The sequence below is a fragment of the Xenopus laevis genome, chromosome 4L (genome assembly GCF_017654675.1).
Source record: "Xenopus laevis strain J_2021 chromosome 4L, Xenopus_laevis_v10.1, whole genome shotgun sequence".
In the NCBI taxonomy this organism is placed as follows: Eukaryota; Metazoa; Chordata; class Amphibia; order Anura; family Pipidae; genus Xenopus; species Xenopus laevis.
In genome coordinates, this window is record NC_054377.1 from 85,498,413 (window position 1) to 85,521,541 (window position 23,129).

Genomic DNA, 23,129 nt, shown 5'->3' on the forward strand with positions numbered 1-23,129 from the left:
CAGGTCCTAAGCATTCTGGATAATAGATCTTATCAAGCTTGTCAACTACATCATCCCTGGTCTAGCCAGTCCGACACCCCTGTAGCTCACAATCCTCTCACCAAGCTGCTACTTGCAGATTCCCTGGACAGCTCTGCTTCTTCTAGCTCAGTGCGATCTCTAGGGACTGGGTGGGTTGGGAAATTCAAATCTCAAAATTTTCAGCTCAGTCCACTGTTGTGATGCGGCCAGCGGGTGGCATGCCACTCCCCAATGTTTGGCTCCCTAAGCCTGAACCTTTGTAGCCTTCCTACAAATACGGGCCTGGTCCCAAATTGTTGCCATTTTTATTTTAGATTTTTAGTTAAGACTATAAGCTCTTGTGAGCAGGGCCCTCTGGAAATGAAATTTATGATGAAATAGTAAAAATCTTACTCAGATGAAAGTGAGTGTAGAACTGGCCAGACCAGGTATGATTTTGGCATAGCTGGTCACTTAAATATATTGCCATATACTGTATAGTCAAACAATCCCAGTTTTGTTTAAAGAGGATTACTTTTATTTTCAATTGACATTTTCCACAATTTTACAGAATTTAAAAACAAAGCTCAACATGAGATATGAGTATGTGTTGAGGGCATTTTTTTACTAGTTTTACTTACTGTATTTCCAACACATTTTGTAACCAAATCTGTACTGCAATAAAGCATTTTCCTACAATATTTGCCTTACATCTGCCTGCCTGCCTGCCTGCCAAAATCAGCCTCTTGCTTCACGCATTACTCCAAACACTACTACAAACGGAGTCTCTGAAGTGGCCTCCTAGTTATTTCAGAAACAACTGGATGAGATACATATTTCCCTGGCCATCCCCCGTCAGCATTTAACTGACGGGTATCCCCTCCCACTGACAGATGTGTCCCCTAGCAGAGTTTAAAGCCCCACCTACCTAATTCCTCCCTGTCTTCTTTTTCTCTCTGCGGTGTCCTCTGCAGGAGGTATATTTTTTCTTTTGTGGCTCACCCGGTCCTTTTTAGGGCTGGAATCCAGGCGCAGTTTGCCTCTCTCCGCCTGAAGCTCCAGAATTAGCGTTCGCCTTAGCGCATTCGCTCTGGGGATCCCTCTTAGCGGCCGGGGATTGTAGGTCAGTTTGACTCTAACTCGCCTGGCGTGTGTTGGGCGCGTACGCGCGTGCGCGCGTTTGTCGCGTGCGCGTTTTTGTGCGTTACTTCTGACGCCCGCGCTGGCGTCATCACACTGCGTCCTTTGGCGCCAGTTTTTAACCGGTTTTCGGCATCCTTGCCTTTGGCCTGGTAGTTTTACTGTGCTTAGGCTCCTTAGGATTGCCGGCTGCCGAGAATTGTGCCGCCCCTCAGGTTATGGTGAGTCAATTTCAGGTAAGTTTCTACTTCGAAAAGAGGCATTATCTGTACTGAAAGTAAATTGTTTCTTACAGATGGAAGATTCATCTGGGAAAAGGAGGTTGACTTCTGGATCTGAATCTGATGTTGTGATAGTTTGCAGAGCTTGCAAGAATCCCGCTGCTAAGGGGAAGAGGCTCTGCAAACAATGCATCCTCGAATTGCTTGTCAAAGACTTTGGTCAATCTGCTCCAGCTAGCAAAAAAGCAAGATCCGCAGAGCTGGATAGTCAAGCTTCCCCTTCGGGGGCTGAGTCTGCCTTATCTGATCCCTCTCCTGCGGATATCTTATCATGGATTTCTCAAGCTGTGTCACAGGGCATTAAGGAAGCAACGGTGAATCCAGGCCCTTCAAATCCTAGACAACAAGTACCGTATGAAAGGGATTCTGAGGAAGAGGAAGATACGGAGGATGAATCCGATCCCTCTTTCGATGTCAAATTAATTCCAGCCTTGATCAGGGCTGTGAGGCATTCCCTTACTCTGCAGGATGAGGAGCAGGCATCCACGTCCATTTTTGTCTCCAAGAAGGTGAGAAAAACTTTTCATATGCATAGGGAAGTTGAGGAATTAGTATCAGCCGAGTGGCAGAAGGGACAAAGAAGAGTTCCGGTCGAACCTAGATTGGAGAAGTTCTACCCCTTTTCTGCTGGAGTCTCCAAGGTGTGGGACTCTCCCCCTACAGTGGATGCTCCTGTAGCACGCCTCTCTAAGAAGACGGCATTACCAATAGATGATCTCTCAGCACTTAAGCATCCTATGGAGAAGAGGATGGAGACAGAGTTGAGGAAGACCTATTTAGTGGCTGGGGCAATGTTGAGGCCTTCAGTCTCGCTAATTTCAGTAATTAAAGCCATGTCTCTTTGGACGGAGGCGGTGGCTGTTGATACCAATGAGGAGACTTTAAGCAAGCAGTCTTTGCAGGTTCTGGAAGACATCAGGATGGCATGTAATTTTTGTCTCGAGGCTGCTGTGGATTTAACCAGATTGGCGGCTAGAAGTATGACTTTTTCGGTCGCAGCCCGTAGAGCCTTGTGGCTTAAGGCTTGGTTTGCGGATACTGCCTCTAAGAATGTTCTATGTAAACTTCCTTTTGAGGGGCAGATGCTCTTTGGAGAGGCGTTAGAAGAGATCATTAAGAAGTCTTCAGGAGGGAAAAGTACTTTTCTCCCTCAAACTCCCAGACGTTTTAGGAACCCTCCTAGACGTCAAGATCGTTTCATGCCTAGACGTAGAGATGACACAAGATCCTACAGACCAGGCAAAGAGTTTTTTCGTCCCAACACTTGGAAGACAGGGCAGTCCAATGTGTTCAAGGGGTTCAGACCCAAGGAAGCTAGATCCCCCAAAGGGCAAGCCAAACAGCAATGATATGAGGCCTGTCCAGATTCCTGTGGGAGCAAGATTATTGAAATTTGCAGGGGTCTGGGCAAAGGAGACGGAGGATGTTTGGGTCAAAACTATTGCGACCCGGGGTTATATGATAGAGTTTCTTTGGAAACCCAGATACAATCATTTCATCCAGACTCCGGTCCCTCGGGAGGAAGACAAGAAGATTATTTTAGAGGAGTATATCCAGAAACTAATTCTGAAACAAGCAGTGATTCCAGTGCCCAATTCTCAACAGAGAAAGGGCTTTTATTCTCCCCTGTTCCTGGTCCAGAAAAAGTCAGGCGACATGAGACCAATCCTGGATCTCAGGAAACTGAACAAGTGCGTGAGGGTTCGCTCCTTCAAGATGGAGTCCATCCTAACTATCAAGAGGGCAGTAAGTCCGGGAGACTGGCTCATCTCAATCGATCTAAAAGACGCATATCTGCATGTGCCCGTCGCGGTAGAACATCAGTGTTTCCTCAGATTCTTTTTCCTGGGACAGCATCTACAATTCACCTGCCTTCCGTTTGGCCTTTCCACATCACCCAGAACATTCTCAAAGGTCTTAATAGTTGTCATCGCAAGGTTAAGGAGACAAAGCATAGAGGTGTATCACTATTTGGACGACCTGTTAGTGGTAGCCAGAAATCCAGAGATCCTAGAAAGACATCGAGACACAGTGATGTCGGAGCTACAGAGGTTCGGATGGTTGTTAAATCTGGAAAAAAGCCAACTTGTACCAACTCAGAGATTAGTCTATCTGGGAGCTCAGATAGATACGTGTCTAGGGATGGTTTCCTTGTCTCAGGAAAGGATCTTCAAGATAAAGCAAATGATGACAACGGTTGTTTGTTTACACTGTCTTCCAGCAAGACAATTTATGCAAGTTTTAAGCAGTCTGACTTCAACAATTGGAGTAGTTCTTTGGGCCAGATGGAATATGAGGAAGATTCAGGGGCTATTTGTGATGCAGTGGGATCGACACAGGAGGAATTGGGACCAAATGATTTATTTTTCAGTGGAGGCAAGGAATCAGATGTTATGGTGGCTGAATGCCTCAAATCTTCGGAGAGGATTCCCTCTGCTAGATCAAAGGCCATTAAACATCTACACAGACGCTTCGGGCTCCGGTTGGGGAGCACATTGCCAGCAGTGGTCAGTCCAAGGTTGTTGGGAGAAAGATCTATCTCATCTGCAGTCCAACATCCTGGAATTAAGGGCGGTCTTGAAAGCTCTACAGGCTTTCGAACCTCTACTTTGGGCAGAGGAGGTCTGCATAAGATCAGACAACGTCTCAGCAGTAGCTTATATCAGGTGTCAGGGAGGCACCAGAAGCAGGGCAATGATGAAAGAATTGAATCCCATTATGGAATTTGCCCAGTCATGCCTCTTGGGGATAACGGCAGTTCAAATTCCAGGGAATCTGAATTGGAAGGCGGACTGGTTGAGCCGCAAGCAAGTAGATCCGGGAGAATGGAGCCTCAACAGCCAGGTTTTTCGGAGGATATTGGGAAGATGGGGGAGACCCGATCTGGATCTCATGGCATCTGTGAACAACCACAAGCTTCCAATCTTCTTCTCCAGAGTTCCATGCAGGGAAGCGTGGGCGACGGATGCATTTGCCCACAGTTGGAACAACCTTTGGGCTTACGTATTTCCCCCATTCGCAATGATCTTCAAGGTTTTGAAGAAGATTTTGAGGTCCTGGATCGAAGTTGTCGCAGTCCTACCGGATTGGCCGAGAAGGCCTTGGTATCCACTGTTAAGGAGGTTGGCTGTGGACAAGCCAATGAGACTCCCCTACAAACCAGACCTTCTGTTCCAGGGTCATCTTCTTCATCCTGCTCCTCAACAACTAAAGCTAGCGGCATGGAGACTCAGCTCAACAGGCTGAGGGAAGAAGGCTGTTCGGAAGCCCTTATAAATACTTTGTCGAAATCTCGGAAGAATAGCACTTCTTTAAAATACGATAGAATTTGGAGTATTTTTTCTTCTTGGGCTACGAAGGAGGGATTCAATCCTGAAAACCCGGAGGTGATTCAGGTGTTGGAGTTCCTTCAGTTGGGTTTGGATAAGGGCCTGAGCACCAGTACCCTTAGAGTTCAGGTATCTGCACTTTCAGCTATTTTGGGAATTCAGTTTGCCAGCAATCCTTTAATAGTTCGCTTTTTCAAGGCTGCAGTAAGAATTAGACCACCAGTTAAGGAGCTTGCTCCCTCTTGGGATTTGCCGCTTGTGCTGGAAGCTTTTTCAAAATCTCCTTTCATCCCTGAAGAGAACATATCCATGTGGGATTTAACTCTGAAGTCTGTATTTTTGGTGGCTATAGCTTCAGGTCGAAGGGTCTCCGAACTACAAGCTCTGATGGCTAACCCTCCTTACACAGTATTCAGTGATCAGGGAGTGACACTCAGACCAAGTTTAACATTTCTGCCGAAGGTGGTATCTGAATTTCACCTAAATGAACCGATATGTCTTCCAGCCATTGACAAAAGTTCAGATCAGGAGAGAGATATTCCTGAAGTTCTGGATGTAAAGAGGTGTTTGGAGAGGTATCTGATCTCTACAAGACGCTTTAGGAAGTCTGAAAGCCTGTTCATTATCCCTTGTGGAGCTAACAGGGGTCAAGCGGCTTCGATTTCCACGATTCGTAGATGGATCATTACTATGATCAAGAAGGCCTACTCGCTAAAGGGGCAAGAAGTACCTGAGGGGGTCAGGCCCCATTCAACCAGAGGTATGGCGACGTCTTGGGCGGCAGAAGCAGGAGCACCTACAGATGCCATTTGCAGGGCAGCTACCTGGGCTAGTCCTAATACTTTTGTTAAACATTATCGTTTAGATGTCAGGCTAACCAAAAGAGCTGATTTTGGTCGTAAAGTTATTCAAGCAGTACTGAATTCTAAGTAAACTGTTTGATTCTCCCACCCCTTGTTTCATTGCTTGGGTATTACCCGTCAGTTAAATGCTGACGGGGGATGGCCAGGGAAAGGAGGAATTCTATCATACTTACCGTGATTCCCCTTTCCTGGCCATCCCCCTAGTCAGCATTCCCTCCCGAATCCTATAGCTTTTTACAGAGACAGGGAGGAAGTAGGTAGGTGGGGCTTTAAACTCTGCTAGGGGACACATCTGTCAGTGGGAGGGGATACCCGTCAGTTAAATGCTGACTAGGGGGATGGCCAGGAAAGGGGAATCACGGTAAGTATGATAGAATTCCTCCTTTTATGTCTCAGCCTGGACCTATTTATAATAGCTGCAGCACATACTGGCACCACAAACACATACAGTGAGAGACTGTGGTTGCTTTATTGCACAATAAACAATAGGTAACCCAAGCATGTTGTATACAGTGAGGGGCAGAGGGTATTGGCACTCCTAGCACATTATATTCAGTACCAACCAGTAGGCACTGGCATCAAAAGGACATTGTATAAATGGAGATATTGAAGGTAGTAGCACCCCTAGCACTGTCTGCCTTCCTGGCAGGGAACTGGAACTGGGTTGCAGATGAGAAGCCATGTCATGACTACATGAATACATCAGGAAATGTAAATAGCTATCAGCACATGGATCTCTATCTCCTGCCAGTTAGACAGTTGTCCAACAGCACCTTACTGCTGCACCCAGGTCCTGACTGAGAGTTTAAATAAGTCCTGGCATTTCAAAAAATAGTTTTTTTGGCATCTTATAGCATTTTCCCCAACCTGGCTGCATCACTTATACATCATCATGTTTAAAAATCCAACAATCCAGCAATCAGGCATTGGCAAATACTGAAGAGACCACCCAATTACAATATGACAGTCATCACAGATACAATATATTTACAGAGCATACCCTGTGTAATTCAATGGTCTCTATGCCAATCCACTGTTCTACTTTTGCTCTTTTCGTCTGTATTGCACATTTTAAATTATTTTAATTTTTTGTCTCACTTACATTTTTCTAGTCCTACTTTGCTCTTTTGCTCTACCCTTCTCCTTCATTGCTTCTTTTTTAAATCCAACAATTTTTACACTCAAGGCCCCTTTTCTTTTCCTTATTGGTTTTTACCTCATCCCTTCCTTTGTTTCTTCTCCTAGACTTCAATTTTCATCTTCTTCTAAGTAACTGCTCTTTTATTACACACTTTCTAATTTGTATTTCTACCTTTGATCCATTTACATCCATTTCCTTATTAAAGGGATACTGTCATGGGAAAAAAACATTTTTTCAAAATGAATCAGTTAATAGTTCTGCTCCAGCAGAATTCTGCACTGAAATCCATTTCTCAAAAGAGCAAACAGATTTTTTTATATTCAATTTTGAAATCTGACATGGGGCTAGACATATTGTCAATTTCCCAGCTGCCCCAAGTCATGTGACTTGTGCTCTGATAAACTTCAATCACTCTTTACTGCTGTACTGCAAGTTGGAGTGATATCACCCCCCTCCCTTTTCCCCCCAGCAGCCAAACAAAAGAACAATGGGAAGGTAACCAGATAGCAGCTCCCTAACACAAGATAACAGCTGCCTGGTAGATCTAAGAACAGCACTCAATAGTAAAATCGCATGTCCCACTGAGACACATTCAGTTACACTGAGAAGGAAAAACAGCAGCCTGCCAGAAAGCATTTCTCTCCTAAAGTGCAGGCACAAGTCACACATGACTGGGGGAAGCTGGGAAATTGACAAAATGTCTAGCCCCATGTCAGATTTTAAAATTGAATATAAAAAAATCTGTTTGCTCTTTTGAGAAATGGATTTCAGTGCAGAATTCTGCTGGAGCAGCACTATTAACTGCTTCATTTTGAAAAAAATTTTTTCCCATGAAAGTATCCCTTTAATTAGCATTAGCTCTCACCTACTTGTTCCTGGTACCCCAATGTATTCAATATCTTATTGTCATATTATATTCTGTCACTATTTTCAGCTTTCCTGTTCCTCCCACACATCTCTGCTCTTTCCCTTTCTTTCTCACCATCTGCTCCCAACTACCCATATCTCTGCTTTTCCATCCCAGCCACTGTCCCATTCTTTTCCTTTTTCATTGATCAGTATTTTCCCTACTGGTCTTTTTCACTGACAGTACCACAAAGCAGGAAGAAGCTAAGAGGGAGAAGGGGAACAGCGCAGTATTAGAGTGATCTACTTCAGTGCTACCAGGCCTGGCACCAAATATTTATGTATACCTTGTGGCTCCCGATGCTGTGAGACTGAGTGACTGCGTATTGGAAGATGGTCCAGCTTAAAGTTTGTACTTCTGTGCTCTGCCTCCACACTGATACCCATGAGTCTCACTGCATGGTGGTAATGGAGCATTATAATACGCTGCTAATATATGGATAGAGAGCTTATTATGGGGAATGAGGCCAAGAATATCAGTGCTCTTTGGACACAGAAACATAGTACAAAACGGGTCACTTTGGACCAATCAACAACTAATTAGATAATCTGCCCTTTTTGGTAGTGTTTGATACAGAAACAAATAGAGTAGTGTGCCGGTGCTTTCTTGCTGTCATTACTACAGTACTTAACTTAATGTGGAATTCAAGGCCATAAAACTATATGTTCAATATTCACTGAATACACAACTTTAGGTCCACCCTATGACCCACATGGGCATGTGTTTGAGCAAACAAATCAATCCTAACAAACAATGCATATAAACAGTAAAGGGGCAAATAATTGGTGGCTGATAGTGGTGCCCATTCCCCAAACAATGGGAGATGGCTCTTGTCCAGCTAGCTGCTATCCTTCCATACAACTGATAATCCCCCTACCCAGGAGACAGCCGCAGGGATTCCCACTGACCTTTAACCTTTGATGAACTCTGCCATATCTAGATGAACCTCAGGCTTGATCCTAATTACATGTGACAGAATGGTGTCCCCTCCAAGGGACAAGAAAATGCATTTAGTGTCAACGTTGTTATCTCTTCTCTCACAACCACCTTGAACTTTCATTGTGGCAATGTACATATCTGTGCAATGATAGCGACATCCTGTGTATGAAATGATTTCATAATAGATAGAATTCTTTAGTGAAATACAAATGCTTTAAGCGTAATGGCTTGCATTGTTGCAAGCTTACTGCTAATGTCACACCAGGCTGATTCCCTGCCTGAGGGTAATCACAGCCAAGAATCAGCCCCTACGATTGAATCAGCCTAACCCTGTGACTGCACCCAGAGCCACCTTAGTGGTTCAGAGTGCAGTCACAGGGTTAGGCGGATTCAAACATAGGGCCTGATTCTCGGAAGAATCAGCCTTGTGTGGATGTAGTCTAAACACAACTCCTGTCCTCATCATTGTTATTCTACTAACTCTGGAAGTTTGCACAACAGGTGTGGTCAGTGATTATCATTATGGTTGTATTCTAGTCTTATAGCTGACCTGTAACTGTCATCAGAGGGTCTGATTGGTATGCCTCTAACCTGCTATCATCACGTTCCCAATACAAAGGCTTAGTATCGTGTTACAAATCAATTGCAATTATTTCCTTCATACAAAGTTTACATACCCCTGAAATGATCTGTCCTAAAAGGATTGTCTTTTTCTTTGGACTAGTGTGGCCACTACATACCACCCTGAGTTTCCTTAGCCATATGAAATGGATGATGTATGTAATAATGTATGATGTACTGTATGTAATCTAAACATGAAATTTGTTTTAAACTAAAGGTTAAAAATTGTACAGTAAACATATAAAAAAACCACAGAAAAAAAATCAAGAAAGATAAAGGTGTTACCAAAATAATTGTAACGTGCTCTTAAGAGGAATGACACATAGGAATATTTTGGCTGCTTTAAGAGCAATGTTTTTTAGTAGCTTGAAAACTGCAGTGCTTGTCAGGTTATGCTAGCATGGGAAAGCCTAGTGACGCTTATCTAGATCATCACTTGACAAAGAAACAAATAAAGCCACTAGAACCTCTGAAAATTATTGTCTTAAATATAGCTTTTATTGCAGAATAATTAGAAGAGTGAAAATCACCGGAATATTATCTCTAAATGTTCAACCCAGTGGGTTATTAATCATAGACATATGAAAGGAACCGTAAAACTGTTGTATATTAAGAAAAAAGGCAATCATATTTAAAAATGACCAATACACTTTATGGAAGTCAATCCACTTATATTATATGTCTCCAACCTATCCTAAAGGGCAAAATTTGGCTTTCAATCAAAACAGTTAAAGTCCCAAATTTAATTCTGAAGGGTAAAAATCTAGAATTTGCAAATTTGCGGCAATCTAATGTTGCTACCAAATCACCACTTCTGACAGACTGGGAAACCTTCTAGATTATTTTAACCCGAAACTGAGATATGTCCCCTCCAACACATTTAGAAAAGTGTCTCCCCCCTGGGGTTTCCTTATTCAGACTATCTAAACTATTAAAGCTGATCTTTCAACCTCCATGTTGTACCCCCTATGTCTTGTACACTAGAAAAGTTGTGCTGCGGGTAAAATGGCTCCTAATATTGAACTCACTACCCATGTTGGTGGAAAAATGATGGACACATCTAAGACCTGGCAGCATTTGTACTTTACACTTTACCTGCTAAAATTTAACATGCAGTCACCTCATGTAATCATGGGAAAATTAATGAAAATGCCACATGTATGCCACCCCCATTTTACATATGTCAATCCAAATGTAGTTGATGGAAATGTATTTTCTGGTGCTTTGTCCTCCATGGCAAAGGCGACATTTCCTTTGGTTTACAAAGCACCGAGTTTGGTATCATGCTTTCACATTACTAAAAAAAGCTGTGTTTAGGGCAATGGCACATGGGACACATTGCTGGTGGGGAAACATTTGCTGCGTGGATAGTTTCTGAAGTAGCTCGAAGTTTTCTTGCTTGTTTTGTTGCCAGCGGTAGTGAAGATTTATTGTGGGTGACAAAAGTCCCTGGTGCCATTATGAGCCTGAAGTAGTCCTATGTGTTATTATCCATAAAGGAGAGAAATTCATTATAAATGAATTATAAGGACTTTATACTGGACAAGTCAATATATTGGCCCTTCAAATTAACAGATGTATATGTAATGTATGCATTATTGCAGCTTGTAGGTCTATGGCACACAGCGAATTTAACCGCTCTGGTATCTGCCCAAGTACCTTCTCATCTGAAGCTGATTCTATTGGTTGAAATGGGAAATTATTATTATTATTATTATTAACATGTATTTATATAGCGCCAACATATTGCGTAGCACTGTAAAGTAAATGTGATTATACAACTACATCACATGAATTACATACATAGAACATATGGAGTAACAAACATCACAATCAATACAGGTACAAAAAGGTGAGGAAGGCCCTGTGCATAGGCATACAGTCTAAAGGGAAGGGAGTAATACACAAGGTGTGGGAGTTGGCAAGATTGAATTAAGTGGGTGAGAAATGTGGTATTGTATGCGGTGTTGCGTTTGGTAGTTAAGCAGAGTGAGGGTAGGCTTCTCGAAAGAAGTGCGTTTTCAGAGATTTCTTGAAAGCAGAAAGGTTGGGAGAAAGTCGGACAGACCGTGGGAGAGCGTTCCAGAGGAGGGGTGCAGCCCTTCCAAAGTCTTGAATGCGAGCATGTGAGGAGGTAATGAGAGAAGAGTTGAGTAGCAGGTCAGTAGAGGAGCGTAGTAAGCGTTTGGCTGAGTATATAGAGATGAGTTCAGAGATGTTTTGTCTTTGGCAGATGCTCTATATTGGAGGGAAATACTGGCATATTACTATCATTCCCAGTGGCGTAACTTGGTGGCGTCAGGCACCCCGCTGAAAAAATCTACTGAGGGGGCCCAGAGAAAACAGTCCTCCTTCCCTACCCCCTACCTACCCACAGGCCTGGACTGGGAGTCAAAATAGACCCTGCCATTCCAAGTACACAGAGGCCCAAACAGCCCCCTACCAGCCCAAAACAGCCTCCTACCAGCCCACTATATGGTAACTTTCTATGGAACCATACAGCAGCCCCTCTGGCATTTGCCAGAACCCACAGATCGCCAGTCCGGGCCTGCCTACCCACTCACGCCGCACCTCCCAGACGGATCTGGGAGGGGGACTGTGATGCAGCAGAACTGGGCCCCTCCTCGGCTGTGGGGTCTGCTGTATAGGTAGTTATGCCGGTTATCATTCACATATAAAGCAATAATAACAGACTTCAATATGGCCTGGATGAATGTAAGCCTTTATAGACATATTTATTAGTAGCATGTCTGTGGCCCTACAGCGGTTGATGTACTACAACTCCCAGGACCTACCAACAGCAACTTTTGATTAAAAATGGCTAATTCTCCCAAGCCTAACACATGCATGGCAAACTTGCATAATTCGCAAATCAGGCACTGATCTACAGAGTTAACAAAGCATGTGATATAAAGAGTGACCCACTAGCAATGTAAATGAAAAAACTTGTACAGGAATTTGCACTCTACAGGGGAAAAATAGCTTCAATCAACTCAAAGCAAGAAGCAAGTATTTCTGCTCTAGTTTATCAAATGTAAAATCTAGCAATCAGCTAACACAAATAGCTTGCCTGAAAGCCAACTGAACAAAAGAAAGAAAACAAATCTACTGATAAGGCAGGGAATGGGGAAAATTACTCCATTTAGGGCAGAGACACACGTGGAGATTTTGGGAGATTTAGTCGCTGTTGACAAATTGTCTTTTCTTTGGGCGACAAATCTCCCAGAACTGCCTTCCCGCCGTCTAGAATCTAAATCGCTGGCGGGATGGCACTCGCAGAGCTTTGTTTTCCGAAGTCACCCAAGTTTCTCAGTGAGGCAACTACGGCCAACTTCAGAAAACAAAGCACTCCGAGTGCCATCCCGCCAGCGATTTAGATTCTAGACGGCGGGAAGGCAGTTCGGGGAGATTAGTCGCCCGAAGAAGAGGCGATTTGTCGCCGGGCAACTAATCTCCCCGAATCTCCACTTGTGTCTCTCCCCTTAATGTGGCAGAGCTGCAAAAAAATTATTTTTATTTGATATTTGATATAAATAATAAATTTATTTGAGTAGAATGTCAACCCTCTTTTGTCAGATATGAAACTTGCTTTTATTCATCAGTTTGCTTTTGGGGCCATAATGGTTGTCTGGTTGCTCCTAGGGATTCCATTACTCAGGTGTGCCTGGGTTGCCTTGCTTATATGCTAAAGCCAACCAAGAACTCTTTACTGACTACCATATGGAGGGCATTATATGAAAATATTTGAGGATAAATTTGATCATTGATTTCAAAAACTCAATGGAGCATAGCTTAATGAATAGCTCCTAGAGGATCATCATCTTTAGCCATTAAATACATCTTAAACTGATTCCTTTGTACATAGCATTGATCTGATGTGAAAAATAAAGTCAATGCAAAGTAATTTTACCTCCTTTTTCTTGCAGTGCTAATTTACTGAGTAGGCCAAATGCTACAGGGACCTGACACCATGTCAGGAAAATACATTACCATTCATATTTGATATACTGTCATTTTTATAATTAAGTGAAGATCAGTATTTGCAGTAATAGGGTGAGACTATCAAATTGCTATGAGGTATGCTAGCCTTGCACACTTAATCTATTTATACAAGCTTTATGTTTGTAATGCAGTAAGAAACGGAACAAACCCTCTGTATTAAGCAATATTCCTGCCTCTATATTATCTTACCTTTATGTCAACTCCCATCGAAAGGTAATACGATTTAGTATTTGTCCTTTAAAAGGACATTATTGCTTGAATAAAACATTTAAATTAAGTTACTACAGCATAATATAAGTAGTAAATATGGTTTATTGTGCATTTGTTTCACCCAAATACACAGTAAAGCATTGTATAGGGACTATCTTACACAGCCTATAACAACAGCACTAGTGGTCAAAATAGGGCAACACATTTTTATACAGCTGCAGCCTAAATGCTAGGGTAAACACTAAGGGGCAAATTCACTATGAATCGTAGTTGCGCCAGGCGCAACTTCGCCGCACTTTGCCGCACTTCGCCACAGTTTCGCCAGCGCTCCGCAAATTCACTAAAATCCGAAGTTGCGCACAGGGGTAGCGTAAGGTTGCGAAGTTGCGCTAGCGTTGATTCGCTAAGCAAAGCGAAGTTACGCTAGCGATGGTTAATTTGCATACGGCGCCAAATTCAAATTTCAATGAAGGAATTCGTAGAATCACTACAAATGCCTGGGAAACCTTCAAAACATCAAATAAAATTTTTTTTTTGCCCTACACATGTGCCCACTGTATAGTTAAGTTGCCATGAGTTAGGAAATGTAGGGGGGAAGGAGGGGAGCCCCAAAAAATGTTTCGATCTTTTTCAGCCTATCACCCATAATATAGAAAAAACGCCAGCGTTTTTTGGGACTTAGAAAAAATGTGACCTTTTTTTAAGCAATCCCTATCTACTCTATTGCGCTTCGCCTGGTCTGAGGTAGCGAAGGAAGTCTAGCGTAAAAGGTAGCGTTCAGTACACTGCGCGCGTTAGTGAATTTGCGTAGTTACGTCCATAGCAAAAATTCGCCAGGCGTAAGGGTGCGAAGTAACACTAGCGAATTGACGCTAGCGTTAGGCGCTTCGCGCTTAGTGAATTTGGGTCTAAAAATGTATGATGTGCAAGGCAGGGTGCACTCTGTTCTGCCATGATGAATTGCCATCTGCCTATGGGCTCCAAACCAAAGCACGGAGACCTTGTGTTCCCTCAAAGACTATCACACAAGTTAGTCAGCGCTGTATTCATGAGGGGCTGGTGGCGCGTGGCACATAGGTATAACCCTCCCACCACCTACCCATCCACAAGGTAGGGAGTGCCACAATGGGGCCCTTTACTTACAATGCTCCCTACAAAGCTGCACTCTGCTCCTTGTGCTGAATTCTTTATCTGGCAAGGTGCATCACTGCCCCTTCTGCAAGATGGAAATGAATGGCCACTAAGGAGCACATTTCCATACCTACCAATTTTTACAGCTCTGCCCGCAGTCCAGGATTGTTAGTGAATTGTCCTACTTTCTCTTTGATCTCCTGCACTGAACTGCCAAAAAAAGATACTAAAGATAGTTTCTAAATTAAACAAGAGGATTTGGTGGAGAGCCCAGAAAACGCTGCATCGTAGTAAAAAACATGATAAGTGTGTCTGAAAATTGCACTTTGCACACTGCGCGGGTGGAGTTAAATGACCAATAAGTTCTGTTTCAAGGCATTTCTACTGTATATAACAGTAGTATGGAATTCTAATCACCAATGGCTGTCTTCTAACAATTATTCAACGTTTTGGTGGTCCTGTAAGCTCCACTTTGGCAGGGACTGATTTGAATTATGTATAATCGCTGCACATGTGAGAGTGGATTCACTTGGTACAGGTATGGGATCTCTTATCTGGAAACCATTATCCAGAAGGTTCCGAATTATGGGAAGGCTGTTGGCCATAGACTCCATTTCAATCAAATAAGTCAAATTTTATAAAAGGATTTTCTTTGTCTATGTAATAATAAAACAGTACCTTGTACTTGATCCCAACTAAGATATCATTAATCCTTATTGGAGGCAAAACAATCCTATTGGGTTAAAATAATGTTTAAATAATTTTTTAGTAGACTTAAGGTATGGTGATATAAGTTACGGATCTCAGTAAATGCTCCTTTTTATCATAAAATAGATATGCTGTTTTATGCCGCACATAATATTTAACATAATATTTTGCCTGTAATTACTAATTTTCTGGTCTTTGTGCCCCAGTTTTAATAAGGTTTCTTGGATGATAGTTTTGGTTCTCTTGAGGTGTATGGCTGTTAAGAGGTTGGTGCTGGGAATGGTCATGAGGTCTACGATCGCTGTCCAATTTTTTATGGTCTTTGTTCTTTTCCAAAGTCTTACTTGGTTCCTTATTGACGGGTCCATCCTTGTTTGGTAATGGAGATGAAGAGTTGTCACTTAATGATAATAAAGCTGTTTCATTCTGTTAAAGAAATTCAGATTTTTAGTAACATTTGTTTATTCGCAATAACTAAAACTTGCTCATCCTGTAAGTACATTTTCTAGAGTGCTATATATATATATATATATATATATATATATACACAGACCACTAACTGTGATCAAAGCTCCACCTCTTTTGTAAGAAAAACAATAGGAATTCAGAGAAAAAGGACAAGTTTCGCTTCAAAGTTCTCCTTTCACATACCATACCTTTTAATGTACTGAAAACTCACAGCATGAGCTGAGCGGCTGATCAGATCCAAGTTACAGACCAATGTTGCAATTACCCTTGCTCAGCAGTGTAGCACAGACTTTTTGATGAGCAGTGTGACATAGAGTTTTTGATCAGCAAATTGTGACTTTGTTCCAAGGATTCCTACTGTTTTCATATATAGGCTAAAGCAGGGGTGCCCAAAAAGTAGATCAGGATTGACCAGTAGACCTTTAGCTGGTGTTCAGTAGATCTCAAGACACTGTCAACAAACAGCTTGACTAAATCACCCTCCTACCCTCATTCTTTTTCATTTAGATATTTATTACATTAAGGTTACATAAGAAATAGTTAATGCTGAATATGTCTGTGTTCTGTGTAAGATTAGGGTATTTAAAGTGAGTAACAACAAGCACTTTAACTGCTTGAGAAAGCCCTAGTGTGGCGAAACGCGTTGCAGGTGGGATCATTCCTTGGTGCGCCATCTTGGATCATTGTGAAAAGGACATCTGCAGAGAAGCAAATTCGTGAAACAGGCTTGAGGCTGCTAAGAGTTCAAATCCGGCTGTGCCCTTGAGAAATTCCGGAACTGTGTATCTGGTGAGATTATTGCAACTTCTTTTTGGGGGGCCTTTGCAGCTGGCAAGGAGGAGGGAGTGGGGGACGCCCCAATATACCCCCTTTTGATAATCTGCTCTCTAGATCCAGCCATCCATCAGTCTGCCTGTTTGATAAACTGTATCTAGCTAAGCACTCTGCACACTCCACTGCTTCACCATATTGGAAAAACATTCCAGCTCTAATTCCTGGGAAATAACTTTTTTGTCTTGTTAAACTACATCTCACAACTATTCTCTTGTCCTGTAAAATTACAAGCATATACCAACACCAAGGGGCAGATTCATTAAGGGTCGAATTTCGAAGTTAAAAATACTTCGAAATTCGACCCTCGAATTGAAATCCTTCGACTTCGAATATCGAAGTCGAAGGATTTAGCGCTAATCCTGCGATCGATCGATCGAAGGATTTTTCGTTCGATCGAACGATTAAATCCTTCTAATCGAACGATTCGAACGATTTTAATCCAACGATCGAAGGAAAATCCTTCGATCAAAAAAAGGTTAGCAAACCTATGGGGACCTTCCCCATAGGCTAACATTGACTTCGGTAGGTTTTATCTGCCGAAGTAGGGGGTCGAAGTTTTTTTTAAAGGGAAAGTACTTAGACTATCGAATGGTCGAATAGTCGAACGATTTTTACTTCGATTCGTTCGATATCGTTCGAATTCGAACGAATTTAACCAATTCGATGGTCGAAGTACCCAAAAAATACTTCGAAATTCGAAGTATTTTTCATTCGAATCCTTCACTCGAGTTTAGTGAATCGGCCCCCAAGGATTAGTCAATTGAATTTTTCCCTACAGGAAAAGTGATTACCCACCTGGATTGTATTTATTACTGTTTTTACTACTATTTATTCATAAATTATTCATTGTGTTTCCTGGCCGGCCAGTGTTTTAGTAATTATATAATAAATTGTATTTTTAAATACCGTATATACTCGAGTATAAGCTGAGTTTTTCAGCATCCAAAATGTGCTGAAAAAGTCTACCTCGGCTTATACTCAGGTCAGCGGGCAGTAGCTGATATTGCAGTCAATTTTAATCATTCCTATACCAACAGTTCACTTGGGGAGAGACTGCAATATCACACAGCGCCCTCTGTTGGTTATATGAAAGAATAACAGTGCGCCCTCTGTTGGTTATATGAAAGAATCACAGTGACTGCAATATCACACAGCGCCCTCTGTTGGTTATATGAAAGAATCACAGTGACTGCAATATCACACAGCGCCCTCTGTTGGTTATATGAAAGAATAACAGTGCGCCCTCTGTTGGTTATATGAAAGAATAACAGTGACTGCAATATCACACAGCGCCCTCTGTTGGTTATATGAAAGAATAACAGTGACTGCAATATCACACAGCGCCATCTGTTGGTTATATGAAAGAATAACAGTGACTGCAATATCACACAGTGCCATGTGTTGGTTATATGAAAGAAAAACAGTGACTGCAATATCACACAGCACCCTCTGTTGGTTATATGAAAGAATAACAGTGCGCCCTCTGTTGGTTATATGAAAGAATAACAGTGACTGCAATATCACACAGCACCCTCTGTTGGTTATATGAAGGATTAACAGTGATGGCAATATCACACAGCGCCCTCTGTTGGTTATACGAAAGATTAACAATGATGGCAATATCACACAGCACCCTCTGCACATGGTAGTGGGACAGTGGGACAATGCACACAGTAATCCATTTGGCAATTCTCTGTCACCATCAACTTTGCAAAGAAGTCCGGTTGATCGCTGGGGGGGGTCACTTTGGCAGAATGTGCGCTCCTGGGAGACAGGGCTGTAGTTGTGTCTAGGCTTATACTAGAGTCAATAAGTTTTCCCAGTTTTCGTAGGTAAAATTAGGTACCTCGGCTTATACTCAGGTCGGCTTATACTCAAGTATATACGGTATATTGGTTTTGCAAACCACCTTCTAGTTGTTCTTTGTATTTTGTTTTTATCCCCAATAGGACCTTGGGGATTGAAGGTGTGCAGTCTTGACCAGTATAATATCTTTCCCCCCATCTGTCACTTCTATTTGTAGTATCTTGTTATATGTAAGTATGGTGATATTGTAACATCACCCCAAGTAAAGGAAAACTGGCAGGAAACTTCAGATGCTAAAACACAATAAGCCTTATTTACAAAGTGCAGGGCAGGGTGCAAATTGCAAACAATGGTTCGGGCAGTGCAGTTATGGTCGAGTAGCAGGGACAGGGTGGTCATATAGAGTTTTTGGGTCAGGCACAAGTCTACCAACCAGACCCACATAGGACTCTAGCTATAGGTAACTGATTTGAGATGCACAGGGCTAACATATTGTTATAGACTTATGGAAATTTTCTCAGATAAAAGAATGGAGGATTTGTCCATATTATTTTCAATGGATACAACAATGTAGGACTACGCACACCCTTCGATTCAAACAGAGATGCCTGGTGCACAAAGGTAGAGGCTCGGCAACCTCACAAACTTCTTAGTAGAAAAGGAACCAATAGCACACAGGACTGGTCCTGTGTGCTATTGGTTCCTTTTCTACTAACATATTATTTTCAATCCATGCTGACAGAAGGTAAAAAATAAATAAAAACACCTTGTGTAAAAGTGAACAGCAATGTAACAAGTTACCATTGGCATCAGGGTGCTGTTGGAAGTAAAGCTGCAGTTACCACAGAAGCTCTCGTTGTACGTGAACTTAATGGCAGCCTCCACATATGGAAAATGAAGGAAACTTAGAGGGAGACGAATATGAAATGTAAGACGACCACACCTGTATAAAAATATTTGTGTTAATTAAAGGGATTATATCATGGGAAAACATGTTTTTTTTTTTACAAAATACATCAGTTAATAGTGCTCCTCCAGCAGAAGTCTGCATTGAAATCTGAAAACAGATTTTGAAATCTGACATGGGGCTAAACATGTTCTTAGTTTCCCAGGTGCACCCAGTCATGTGACTTGAGCTCTGATAAACTTCAGTCACTCGTTACTGATGCACTGCAAGTTGGAGTGATATCACCCCCCTCCCTTCCCCCCCAGCAGTTGATCAACAGAACAACGAGAGGATAACCAGGCAACAGCTCCCTGACACCTGCATTGCTTAAAATGCTCTGATGCCCCACCTAGTGGTAAACAGGCACTTAATGGCTACATTGAGTAGGAGAAACAATAGCCTATCTGAAAGTAGTTCCATAGTGAAGTGCTAACACTGACGCATATAACCAGGCACAATGGCTGTGTACATACCAATATTATATCTAAGAAATACATTTATTGGTTCAAGAGTAAAATTTTGAATGGCAAAAAGAAATTGCAATGTACACAGTGTAATTTAGTAATAAAAACGTTATCATAAAAATCAATTGAATTCAAATTCAACCTGGCATTTTTATATTTAAAAAAAAACTTGCATTACTCCAAGTCATGGAACAAGCACCATCTCAGGTCCTACTCACCTGTCATAGATTAGAAAGTCGTCCTTGTTTCCATTCAGTAAGTCCCAGACATCTTCTTGACCTGGGGTTTGCTGATACACTGGTATTCCTTTTGGGGCCCAGCGTTTCAACTCAGGGAACATATCTGTTGAGGTTTTACTCTGGTCATTCACTATCAAGTACTTTATATCTGTCATGCCCTGAAGGTATAACTTGTCACGAAGAGGTCCCATTCTGAAACATACAATTAAAAAGAATTCATTGTCCTTTTAATGAATAGAATTTTCCATTAGAAGATCCGTGTTTTTGTAGCAGAAATCAGAACTGTTCTACTGCTGCCTATGGTGGTGGTGGCAGTAGAGGGTAATAGTGAAATCCAAAGGCATATCAAAAGGGGCTGAGCCCAGCAATTACTGATGTATGGTTTCAAAATATATAGACAAAACATATTTTGTGAGCTTAAAATGATTTTGCTGTGGGACCCAAGAAACTTCTAGTTACCAGGCCAGTGGCGATGTAGTGCAATATAAATGCCTTATTCATCAGAATTTTTTCCAAAAAACTCAACTGCATTCCTTAAGTTAAGAGGAAAGGAGGTTAAAATTGCAGAAAGCTTTTCTTTGCATCATTTCACTGGATGGAGGAATAAAAAGATTTTTCAGTAGTGCAGGCAGAAGACACGTTGATTTATTTTGTGTCCTGGTCCATTAAATGGGCTTTTTGTTATAATTATTTTCAAGATGTTGCTTTATAATAGAAAACTGCAGAAACAAGAAAATGTCCCCAACTGCTTATCAGGAGTGAGGGTATGATTGCAACCTAGGGTGCTTCTATAGAGGAAGCAGACCCTGTGGTTGCAGGGGGGGCAGAAGTGAAGAGGGCAATTAATGAGCATTTTTAATATATCTTGGTAGAATAGGTCAGGTTACCAATGTTTTGGGCCCTAAATTGAATTTGCTGTGGGGCCCATTAACATCAAGTTACACCACTGACTGCAGCACCAACACCCTGGCCACCAATGTTTTTTTTAAAAATTTATGGGGTCCCTGATCACAAATGTTTTTTTAATGTGTGTAGAGGGCCCTTGTCTGCAATGTTTTTTTAACTTGTGTAGGGGACACTGATAAATGCTTATTTTTAACTTATGTAGGGGGCACTGGCCAGCAATGTTTTTTTACTTGTGTAGGGGAGGGGATCCTGGTCACCAATGTTTTTTTTATTTTTTTTTACTAGGGGATTAAACCATATGGCTCCTATTTGTACTTTATAAATGCAGACAAATTATAAAATTAAGTGCAATTAAGGTTAGAGTAGGTACCTGCTATAAAAAATATACAGTACTTGAAGTGATGGCAAGCTTAATAATTCTTTGGCCAAAAGTGTTTTTACTGCATTAGTGCTCATGCCTGTGGTGCCTTTTTACTGTGGTATGGGGATGGCCAGGATTGGTGAATGTGAGAGTGAATGGGACTCATGATTAGAGCCTGACACAGATATCAATAACTCTTCATCTGGACAATTATCTGAATTTTTCATTGTGGTGTTTTAACTTCAATTAGTGTACAAAGAATGCAATGCTCACAGTCTGTTTCTGATGCCTCTTCCTCTTACCATAAGAGAACTGCAATTTAACTCAAAATATAATCATACATCTGCCAACTCACCTGGCAGCCTGTATGAGGCAAAAGCCACAGCTAGCTTGAAGAAGAGCCACCACTGTCACATTTCCAAGTGCCTCAGCCATTGGCACCTCACCGTCTATACTCCATTTTGGAGATGGCTTGCAAATTGATGAATTGGTCTGCTCAGAGGAGGATACCAGACCCAGTAACCCCATTAGGGCACTTATCATAAGAACTGATTTATGCATCCTAAAGGCCCCTTAAAACCTGCCAAAATAAAAATCAGTCAGTAACTACATAAACTTTCAGTTTTACCCCCAGCACATAAAATGAGAAAAACAGTGTGTGTACAGTTAATTATGATGGTCCATATAAAGGTTCCTCATTTGGGCAGATCATTTCTCTTTTTTTCTCCATCCATCCATCTCTTTTTATTCCATCTTACACAGTAGTTCAGCAGGTTCATTGGGCACCAGTCCTATTAGGAAGGAATTTAATTCTATACAAGGTAATGCTATGTGATCACTTCTCCAAAATCAGCAGTTTGCTAGCCTTAAAAAACATGCTACAACATCCTGCTAAACCTGGTGGGCACCCAAGTATCTAAGGACATAAATCAAGGAAAGCGGGTAAATATAGGTAATAATCCGTTCTTAGAGAGAAAGCTTTACAGGCTCCTAAGAGAAATCTTTTGCACTCACATATTATCAATATTTGTGCATTAAGCTACCAAAAAATGCCCTCCCCTTCAAACAAAATAGAGACTGTTTGTCCATATATTGCAATATACTCAAGCTGGCCAACTACGTCAGGTAAAACACAGGCCCTGTGTAAAATGTATGCTGAAGGAGTACAATTCATATTGAATCAGATAAAAGTCAGTGTTGGATTGGCCAGACAAGGGATGACTTTGACATAGTTGGTCAGCTTGAATATATTGTGATATATGGACAAACAATTCCTGTTTTGTGTAAAGCTGAAGGTATTTTGGTAGCTTAATGAACAAAATGTTTTAATGTCCTTAGCATATTGATAATGGGTTGAGTGCAGAGGACCTCGAATAGTGGTAACCACTGGTCCACAAAAGTAAATAAACAAAACAACATATTTTTTTTATAATAACTTACAATACCTGTTGTATATAAGGTCAGGCAAAGCTAGTTGTTTGTCCCAAGCCACTGCTTAGAATTTCAGCTATTTATGGGCACGTGTAGTCTAACAAGTACATATATTCAGTGACGGAACTAGGTGGGGGCGGGCCCTGGTGCGGGCCATGCAGCCGGGCCCCGCCCCCCACCCTCTTCCGTGCGGCGCTCCAGCCGACTCCAGCCAGCGTTACTGCCGGGGGGCCCTGAGGGCCCTGGCCCAATTGCACCCCCTGCTCCCCCGGTAGTTGTGCCACTGCATATATTAATAGCCTTCTCTAAATGATTGATTTCATACAGAATCTTATATGAATATATAAGTCTAAGTAATTCTGGTTACTGCTCTATCAAGCTGTAGTATGGGCACATCATTAA

General features: G+C 41.8%; 1 protein-coding gene across 1 annotated transcript; it reads right to left on the reverse strand.

Moving 5' to 3' along the window:
* Positions 1-15,344: 15,344 nt before the first annotated feature.
* On the reverse strand, positions 15,345-21,918 carry selenop2l.L (selenoprotein P2-like L homeolog). Its single transcript, NM_001348999.1, has 4 exons — positions 21,652-21,918; positions 20,009-20,221; positions 19,182-19,323; positions 15,345-15,698 (listed from the first exon to the last, which is right to left on the reverse strand). The coding sequence occupies exons 1-4, from the start codon at positions 21,855-21,857 to the stop codon at positions 15,453-15,455; spliced, it is 807 nt and encodes a 268-aa protein (NP_001335928.1). The 5' UTR covers positions 21,858-21,918; the 3' UTR covers positions 15,345-15,452.
* Positions 21,919-23,129: the final 1,211 nt, after the last annotated feature.